Here is a 9,936-nt window from a genome sequence, read left to right on the forward strand (position 1 = left end):
TCTCAGGGTCTACTGCGATTCCTTCCTTGGTGATTACATGGCCCAAATATTGTATCTCCTCCTTGTAGAAATCACATTTACTAAACTTTGCATATAATTGATGTTCCCGCAAAGTTTGCAACACCAATCTAAGGTGTTCCTCATGCTCCTTTCTTGATCTGCTGTAAATCAGAATGTCATCTATGAATATCAGCACAAACTTGTCTAAAAACCGATGAAACACACTGTTCATCAAACACATGAAGGTAGCAGGTGCATTGGTTAGCCCAAAAGGTAGCACCACGAATTCATAATGCCCATACCGCGTTCTGAAAGCGGTCTTAGCGATATCTTCCTCTTTTATTCTGATATGATGGTAACCAGATCGCAAATCAATTTTAGAGAATACCGTTGCTCCCTTCACCTGATCAAAAATCTCATCGATCCTAGGTAAAGGATATTTGTTTTTGATCGTAAGCTTATTCAGCTGACGATAATCAATGCACATCCGAAAGGTTCCATCTTTCTTTTTGACGAATAGCACTGGGGCTCCCCAGGGTGATACGCTGGGACGGATGTAATTTTTATCTAACAGCTCCTGCAGTTGCATTTTTAATTCTGTTAGTTCTGGTACACTCATACGGTAGGGTGCCCGTGATACAGGTGCTGCCCCTGGAATCAGCTCAATAGTGAAATCCACATCTCTTTTTGGCGGTAATCCCGGCACTTCCTCGGGAAAAACATCTGCAAACTCCTGTACTATCGGAATGCTACCCAGCATAGCAGTTTTATCTTTTTGATTTGCGTATCCCACCTGAATAGCGTAGATTTGACATTTCTTCTTGATGCACTTAGCTAGCTGAGTTGCTGTAATGGGTCGGATCTGCACAGGGTGTCTGATTCCTTGCAACTCCTGCTGCTCTCCAAGGTCATCCTTATAATAGATGGTCTTGGTCTTGCAGTTCACTAAGGACCAGTGTTTCTCCAGCCAGTCCATCCCAATCAAGATATCATAGGAACCCAACGGTAATACATTCAAATCCGCCACTATTGGCTGTCCTGCTATGGCTAAGGAGCAATTATTTACTTTGGCCAAGACTCGTCTCTTGGCTCCTGTAGCTAGTTGGACCAGCCACGGGTTCCTGAACTTTTCAGCTTGCAATTTACACTGTTCTACTATTTTCGGACTAATATAACTTAAAGTAGCCCCTGGGTCTATAAGAACAGCTATGGAAAGGTTTGAGATTTTACCTTCGAATTCAACCATAGATGGCTGGTACTCCGCTTGGCGGTCCTCTAGCGCTGCATTGATTCTGGGTACACTACGTGCCACGTCCCCAACAGTTGATGCTTCATGAATCTGGGATATCTGATCTGTCCCTTTTCTCTGTGGACAGTTTTTAACATAGTGAGGTCCTCCACAACCCCAGCATTGCACTGGCGGTCTGGTCATCCCCTCACCTTCTGGTCTAACAGACTGCTCATTTGCTTTAGATTCGCTCATTGGTCTGGACCGGGGCGCATTCCTTGCAACAGGTCTACTGTTTAGTCCTTTACCAGCCCCCTTATTCCCACTGCTGCGACTTCCTTTGCTGCTCCCAACCATCCGACCGCTTCTTTTCTCATTCCATCTTTTGCTTGAAGTGTCCCCCTTCTGTTTACTCTGCTGGTAGCAGATTCTCACTTTACGAATGGCCTCATCCATGGTTCTAGGATTGTCGAATTCAATCCTTTCCCTTATATATGAAGGTAAGCTGCTCACAAACCTCTGAACCTTGGCTTTCTCCTCCTTGATGTAAGGTACATAACGTAGCAGCGAGGTAAAACGGTTAATGAACTCGTCCATGGTCTGTTGTCCCAGTCTTAAATCGTGAAATTCCCTTGCCTTTTCATCATAGAAGCGCTCAGTCAGGTACCTTTCTTTAAAATATTTCTGGAACTTTTCCCATGTAATGGTTCGTTCGCTGACCCCCTTGACAATCTTGATTTCCTCCCACCACAAGGTTGCCTTACCTTGTAACTGGAAGATTGCCAATCTTGCCTTCAAGTTGTGGTCATATTCATACAACTGAAAATACTTATTCATATTTATCAACCAGGCTTCCGCAGCTTCCTCCTGTTCACCATCAAAATGTGGGGGTTTAATCTTTCGGAATTCCCCCTGCAGCTCCATTTTCTGACGTTTTGAGGTTTGCTGCTGAGGTGCATTATCAGAGTGATTTTCCTTGTCGTCAGAATTTTCAGGTTCCATTTGATAGTCTTGTTCTTCTGTTGTCCTCTGCTGTTCTGCACTGGGGTTAGACAAGGGTGGGTTCTGCCTATCTGACAGGCTCTTCAGAATCCTTTCCTGTTCAACTGTTAAACGCGCATTGTCCTCCCGTAACCGTGCCATCTCATTCTTCAATTCCTGGACAGTTTCCAGGATTGCAAGGTTGGTGCTCCGTGTTTCTGCACCCAATTGCACCCACAGCTCTGCATTCTCTGGAGGGTCACTGCCGGGTCCTTGCATTTTGTCTCTTCTCTAGCTTAACTGCTAGCTGTTGCAATTCTGTATTTCACCCCAAATAAACAGAACACAGTTAAGTACATTGTTAGCTTGCATATGTTTGCTTGGTGTACCCTTCTGCATACTGGAAAAAAGTTCTACCTAAGGCCACAGTGTTGAAACTGGGCTCTGATACCAATTTGTCACGTCCATTTCCACATATACATAAATATTTTTTTTAATATATACATGCCAACCTTTCTAACTTAACGCTCACAATAAGATTATCCGATGCTATGTGTGCATATTACATTTTACAATCATCTTACACATTAAACCGTATATATATACCATTGGCATGAGTTAAACAAAATACGTTAATCCATATACATGTGTATCACTGACATGCATTACTAATTTATGGTCCTCTGCATTCTATATTCCACACGACATTAACGTAACAGTAGCTATGTATTGGGTGTATGCTCTACCCATATTACAAACCTATTCGGGATATTTACCAACGGCACTGTATTAATGGTGTGGGCTTCGATGGTCCCGCCGCAGTACTTATCGGATGACAGGTCATACTTACCTTAAAGACATCAGTCCTTCCGGGGCAGGTGGCATGGCCTGGTTTCTCCGGCCATGTGATGCCTTGGTAATGCAGATTTTGGTCTTACCGCCAATGACTCCCGCCTTCCTTCGACGGTCCAGATTCCATTCGGAGATCGGAGGGTTGGAAATCGTTCAAGGGTTGGCTAAGATATTTAAGCGGCTTCACACTATCATAGCGTTTATTTGGTGTCTGCAGTCTTTGCGGACCTGGTTCAGTGCTCTTCCTCGAGCTCGACTCCAACAACCTTATGCCTCCAACCTGCAACGCTCCGGGGTTTGCATTCCGCCCAGAATCGAATCCTCACAGGTATAACATTGTTTGTCAGTCTTACATTATGGTTTAATGCTTTGTTATTCACGGAATGTTACTTACAGTCCTTATTTTTCCTTACCGAGTTTGTGCAGCCGCATATTGCTATGCTTTGGACAGATCCACCGTGTCTTCCCCAGCAAAACGTTCCTCTGGTAACATACAGGTATGAATTCGGTATTCGAAACCCTGTTTACTTAATAGTGGTTAAGGATTACGGTCATGAGCTACCATGTGTGGTTTGGTGCAGACCTCTGCTTCCCAACACGGTTATCTCATTTCCGCTGCCGGGTATTCTCTGTGGAAAACCCTTACAGTTGCCTTCGCTGCATATGACGGTGATTTCACTGTTGAATGATTAATGTTTCAAAAGAAGTCTCGGGGTTCTGTTATACATTCACGTCCTTCCATTTGGATTACAGAACTGCCCTGTGGCAAGTTTGGTACATTTGTTGTAGTTTATATGGTTTCAGATCTGGTCTTGAGTACAGATCTCGTGATGAGTATTTTGGGACTTGTCCCCTTATTCAAATGTACTGAGATATTTACGTTTAACATTTCACCGTCGGTGTTGTTTGTATTTGCAACTGAACATAAAATCTTTTAGCCCTCAGGGCATTTTTCGTCAGTTTAATGAATTGTTTCAGTTTGTTTGCCCGATACTCAAGAACAGAGACATGGGGTTAATATTTCGCTATTGGTTTTGTTTATTCACATACGGCTTCCGCCTCGGTGTTATTAAGTTATGATGATAATCTTTGTTGACAAACTCTGTGTCTCTAAAGCTCTTATATCGCCGGTCTGCATGATATGACCCCGGCGAGAGTTCAGCGTTTGATTGCTAGCCCTTTTCCTTATGGAAAAGACTACCCTTCGTGCATGAGTTCTTGTCTCTGCATCAGTTTTCGCACAGTCTCTTTGATTTAATATGAAGGTTTCTCATTATAGTTGCATGCACAGGCCCTCGAGTTTAATATGATTATTTTCCATTTTCATATGCATGCACAGGTTCTCCAATAATGTTAATATCTTTTCTTTACAGTTATACGCTCCAGCTCTCGGATTGATATAAATATCATTCTTATCGTTTGCATGCATCGTATCTGGATATGTATTACCACTGTTATTACTTGTTGTTATAATACACAGTTCTTTAGTTTATCTGTATTTCCCCTGTACTCGGTTATAGCTTTATAAATACAGGTTTTGTTTTTATATTCATACGGCGAGTACAGTGACCCGGTAATAATTATTTAATGAAATATAATGAATCTCTGTTCTATATATTTCTCCGTTTGCCAACACTCTCTGCATAGAGTCATTGTTGGTCACACACAGTTTAATATCTGCTTATGATATTTACTATCTCATTGTTCCTCCGTTGCGGGGTTGCTTCCGACTACAGTCGGTATTATTTTTAACTCAGAGGTTTAAGCCTCGTTCTAATGCCATTTCACAGCTCTCGACTCAGATAACAGTCTTATAGTTCACTATTGTTTAGCTTCATCAGTATCTATTTGTTTGAACCGTAGTGACCTTGCTAATAAACTAGGTCGAGACTGTTACCCAGTAACCAGTCCACGGTTAAGGCTACTTTATAATCATATACAACCTTGTTTAATATCTCTGTACCTTTTACCTTACCTGGGTACTAACCCAGGCCCTGTCCATTAACTGACAGTTCCTTTCTCAAAGTTTACACTGGTACATTATGCTAATCATTGCGACAGTATCTAGGAAACAAACAGTCTTTTCCTATTTAAATTACTGTAACTTCAATGCACATTAATTTTCCTATCAGGGACTACTAGTTTGGAACCGTACCTGATTACCAATGTCAGGAATGGTTTTTCAAACAAAAAAGTCACCTGAGCTTTAATTCTGCTCTCCACCCAGCCATGAGATCCATCCCTCAGACAGAATTCTCCCCCCGAGCCATCCTGCAGGCCTCCAGCCCTCAACAGGATTTGTGCACTCTTTGTGCCAGGTTATCTGGTCCTAACCAGACTTAACCCCCTTTTCTCTTCTTCACTTTTCCTCTTCTTGGAAAAAAGATTATCTTTTCCTCTGTCTGTCCTCACAGCACATAATTCCCCTCAGTCAGGACTTTTCCTGTTTTGGAGGGTAGTTCCATCAGTTATCACAACTGATCCTTTTCTTTAAGATTCACCTCTTAGAGGCTGCCAGCAATTCCAAAGAAAATATTTAAATTACTTAATCAAAATAGTTTGCCACAGTTTTGTTTAAAACATAACAACAACTGTATTAGTCTTTTACCACAGTAAACTTTCAAATTTACATAAATCTGGGGTCATTACAGATACACTAACATTGTATTTGAAACTAGACCTTCTCCATCAGAAAAAGTTAACATCGGAGGGGGTAAACTGAACAATGTGGATGAGAGACAACCCACCTAAGCAACCAAGCGAGAGTCCATATGCATGGTGGGTGAGGACAAGAGCAAGAGGATAGAATGGAGAACAAAGCAAAGCTCAAACCATAATCCAAGGATAAAGAACATATTGAAGCGGGGGAAACTCAACAATGTGGATGAGAGTCAACCCACCTAAGCAACCAAGCGAGAGTCCAGGTGCATGGTGGGTGAAGACAAGCAAAAAAATACGATGGAGGACAAAGCAAAGCTCAAACCACAATCTAGGGACAAATATCATATTGAAGCGCTCATTGTTACCACAGGCAAATATACAACAAGCTTGCTAAGAGGCCTCAATCTCCCTCCTTAAAAAGCCAAGACCCATATATGTACCTAAATGAATGGCACATAGAAAAAAACGACAATGACAATGAAAAAATATCTTAAATCTTAGCACTATTAAATTCACCACATAATACCCCTATCAAAATATATACCTAATAATTATAATTCTAAAACTCTACTGTTTAAACAAAAACATAATTATTAATAATAAAATTTAAAATTTAAACACCCTACTTCAAAATATTCAATTATAAATTTAATAACTTTTATACAAATTTAAAGAATTTAATACTTACACCTTGCCCAAAAAAAAATCACACCGTCGTTGATTTAATCTACCGATTTACCACACCCATTTACCATAAACAGATTATTTGTTGATATATCATATAAGCCACTTAGAGTAAATATATATTACTCGAAAATATTTTGATGTAGCTGTCATAAGATTGTGAATTCATCACTATCCACTCCCTTCAATGTGTGATTATGTAAGAGCACTTAATGATAGATTTTGATTTTAACTTTAAGATGTATTTGTAAACCTGGTTATTTTAAAATAAAAGTAAATTGAGTTTTATAATTTACTAAAATTTATTTTGTTTTAAAAGAGGTTTGTTAGAAAATTTAATGTGTTTTTTAATTCTTCAAAATTAATGGAATCAATCCACATACATCAATCAACTTTAATTATATAAATTTTATTATTAAAATTTTTATTATAATAAAAAATAATTATATAACTATACTACCTTTTACATTAAAATAATTTTATTATTTTTGGATTCTTATGCCGACAACAACGGTTAAAATTTTGCACAGGATGAAAGTGAAAAAAAACTGTTATTCCTTCCTGAATTCTCTGGGATGGTAGCTTCCCATTGAAATTTAATTTAAAAAAAAATCAAAAATTTATAATGCTGGAATGTTTGAATTTTTTTTATGGTGGAAATAGATTTAATATCATTATTAAGAATCAAATCTGTTGGGCACCTAAAATCCTTAAATTTGAGGGCAGTAACTTAAATTTTCAAAAATTCCTGCCTAATTTTATCATAATCTCACCAAAATTTTTATTATTTTCAAAACTAATTTGTAAATTTTTTAAACTAAACTTCAAAATTTTCAATCTTTCAATCTGTTCATGTGTTTAATGTGTGCCTATAGATTAAAAAGGACACTATTTTCCTCAATATTTTACACAGTGCTCATTGCTATAGCGATCCAAACTGAAACCCTGGAAATAATGGCAACATCATAATTGGGTGCACATAAAAACTATTGATAGCCATTCCTCTGCAAGTTACATTTTTTTTAGTAGGCGTTAAAAAAAAAAAAAGCAGAAAATCTACATTAGTCAAAGTATATCAGAAAGACACCAGTGCCCACTTTCAGAAATTGGCCCTCTACCTCCATGCAGCTCATCAAACCATACATGAGTTTATATGTATGGTATGTATGAGGATATATACAATTTATATATTCTCGGCACCAGGGTATGACCTCCGAGAAGAGTGTGAGAAGGAACGTGGTAATCTCAAGCTTCCTACTCTCTGCAGGATGGATGGCTCTCTGTACAAACAACAACAAACAAAACAACATTTAATATAAGTGTTCAAGGTTTTGAGAAGAGATCTTGATCTGAGTTTTTTTTTGGATTCATCACATTGTGTTTTTTAAGTTTTTAGAAATTTTTATTCAAAAATACAATACGATGTTGATATAAGTTTTTCGGATTCATCACATTGTATTTGTTAAATTTCTAAAAACTTTTATTCAAAAAACAATGTGATAGATGCAAAAGACTATTATTAAAATTATTCATACCACAGAAACTTAAACTCAGAAATAAATAAATCACTCACTTGATAGCGTTAGCAAGCCAATCTAAGCCATCCCTGAGACCTTCTCCAGTCTTGCCACTGCATTTCTGTATGTGCCATTTTCTGTGCTTGAGGTTATTCAGACCCACCATTTCCATGGTCTCACTCACTGGAATTGCAGATGAGATGTCATGTTTGTTGGCCAGAACCAACAACTTTACATCTTCCAGTGCTGGATCGCTCATCAGCTTATCCAGCTCTTGCTTTGCTGCCTTCATCCTCTCCTTGTCACAGCTATCCAGAACAAATATCAGCCCCTGACATACAAATCACACACAAACTCATTTCAAAACGCATGCAGAGAAAACCATACCAAGCCTATTGCTATGGGGCCTTTAAGATTACTAAGAAGTTCATATAAATCACACAAACTCATTTCATGTCATAAATTTATCTAATAAATCCCACAACAAAGAATCTCATGTCATAAATTTATCTAATAAATCCAACAATGTTATATTATGAATTTACTAAATGAATCCAGGATATACAGGCATGGCTTAAAGAGACAAACTTCTTAACAGAAAAATCAGGAGCCAACTTCCAATAAAATACAGATGAAAACTCTGGAATATACCTGGGCATTAACCATATACTGTCTCCACAGATGGCGGATTTTATCTTGGCCCCCTACGTCCCAAACAGTGAAGCTCAGATTCTTAAACATTACAGTCTCTATATTGAATCCTATAGTGGGCACTGTTCTCACGTACTCCCCCAGTTTGAATTTGTAGAGAATTGTTGTCTTTCCTGTTTACAAATCCCAGAAACATATTATAATCTTGCAGAGTCATTCAACACCATAATTATATAACATATAATACAGAGGAGTGTTAAAGAATACAGAGAAGTGTCTTCCATACAATTTTGGTAATAAGCATAGTGTTCAAGTTTGATTGAGCTTCACAGATGAGCATTACAATACATAGTGTTTCAGCTTGATTGACTTTCGCACACAATTTTGGTGATAAGCATTGCAATATATTACCATCACTTTTTTTCCATTCAGTTTAAAAATAAAATAAAATTATATAACATCTAAAACAGAAAAATATCCAAACTTGATCGAGCTTTTCACACACTCATAATGATAAACATCACAATACATCAATCTGCTAACTTCTTCCATCAAGCTTTAAAAAAAAACAGAGCAGAGCGTAGAAATGAAATATCTGACCTGCTCCATCTAAACCAAGCATCAATATGCGAACTTCCTTCGGCCCACAGGAGACCATTCGGTCAAAAACTTTGGCTATGGCGTTGCCCATTGTTCCCTAGAAAGAAATATTCAAATTCTCTTGGCATAGTTAGACCATAAATACTTTGCTTCCCCACACAAGAGACAAATTACAAGTGAGAACTGGGGGGAAAGGGGAGAGGCAACAGCAAAAAGAACAGTGACGAGAATATATTGAAGAACAGGACTGTTCAATTGAACAGGGGCACTGTTCAAGCAGAGGAGCAGTAGGGGGAATATATATTGAACATGACTGCCCAACAGGAACAGGGCCATAAATTGGAAAAGGGCACTATTGATTTCAACAGTGATGCTGATTTATTACTAACTCTGACCTGTTACCGCGCCATAAGTCGTATCAGGCCTCTGTAACGCAGTACTTCATTGACAAATTGTCGCGGATTCTAATTGAGTAGTTGCCTGCAGGACAGGGTCGATGGCAGACAGCACTGCAGGCACAGTTGTCTGATGTTTATTTGAAAGACGGCTTCAGTAAAATTCATTGTATAATCTCAGTGGGTTCGACTTTTCTGCATTGTCAAAATCAGGGCAGATCTCTTAAAATACGAGCTCGCCACACCCACAATGATTAAGCGATTTTCTTGCTAGATTTGGTCATATATCATGTCATGTGATTTTTTAGTAAGAAAAAGGAGGGAAAAATATACCAAAATTCAGAGTAACATGTATAGTCTTATATAA

At 38.5% G+C, this 9,936-nt stretch overlaps 2 protein-coding genes across 2 annotated transcripts; one reads left to right on the forward strand and one right to left on the reverse strand.

Annotated features, from left to right (window-relative positions):
- The first annotated feature begins 3,092 nt into the window (after window positions 1-3,092).
- Window positions 3,093-3,835, forward strand: LOC149261397 (uncharacterized). Its single transcript, XM_089368984.1, has 3 exons — window positions 3,093-3,389; window positions 3,488-3,558; window positions 3,643-3,835. Exons 1-3 carry the CDS (start codon window positions 3,093-3,095, stop codon window positions 3,752-3,754), a joined length of 480 nt encoding a protein of 159 aa, XP_089225110.1. The 3' UTR covers window positions 3,755-3,835.
- A 3,540-nt stretch (window positions 3,836-7,375) lies between these two features.
- LOC149261398 (uncharacterized) lies at window positions 7,376-9,466 on the reverse strand. Its single transcript, XM_089381736.1, has 4 exons — window positions 9,175-9,466; window positions 8,575-8,747; window positions 7,980-8,254; window positions 7,376-7,686 (listed from the first exon to the last, which is right to left on the reverse strand). The coding sequence occupies exons 1-4, from the start codon at window positions 9,263-9,265 to the stop codon at window positions 7,590-7,592; spliced, it is 636 nt and encodes a 211-aa protein (XP_089237862.1). The 5' UTR covers window positions 9,266-9,466; the 3' UTR covers window positions 7,376-7,589.
- Window positions 9,467-9,936: the final 470 nt, after the last annotated feature.

The sequence above is a fragment of the Pinus tabuliformis genome, chromosome 6 (genome assembly GCF_031772625.1).
Source record: "Pinus tabuliformis cultivar Carrire ecotype Pingquan chromosome 6, CPIR1, whole genome shotgun sequence".
NCBI classification, from domain to species: domain Eukaryota; kingdom Viridiplantae; phylum Streptophyta; class Pinopsida; order Pinales; family Pinaceae; genus Pinus; species Pinus tabuliformis.

Coding starts and splice junctions, on each gene's coding strand:
- LOC149261397 (XM_089368984.1), top strand. CDS start 3,093: ATGGCCTGGTTTCTCCGGCCATGTGATGCCTTGGTAATGCAGATTTTG. Junction 3,390..3,487: donor CCAGAATCGAATCCTCACAG/GTATAACATTGT, acceptor GAGTTTGTGCAG/CCGCATATTGCTATGCTTTG. Junction 3,559..3,642: donor GTTCCTCTGGTAACATACAG/GTATGAATTCGG, acceptor GGTTTGGTGCAG/ACCTCTGCTTCCCAACACGG.
- LOC149261398 (XM_089381736.1), bottom strand. CDS start 9,265: ATGGGCAACGCCATAGCCAAAGTTTTTGACCGAATGGTCTCCTGTGGG. Junction 8,748..9,174: donor GCTTGGTTTAGATGGAGCAG/GTCAGATATTTC, acceptor ATTTGTAAACAG/GAAAGACAACAATTCTCTAC. Junction 7,687..7,979: donor TGGCTTGCTAACGCTATCAA/GTGAGTGATTTA, acceptor TTGTTTGTACAG/AGAGCCATCCATCCTGCAGA.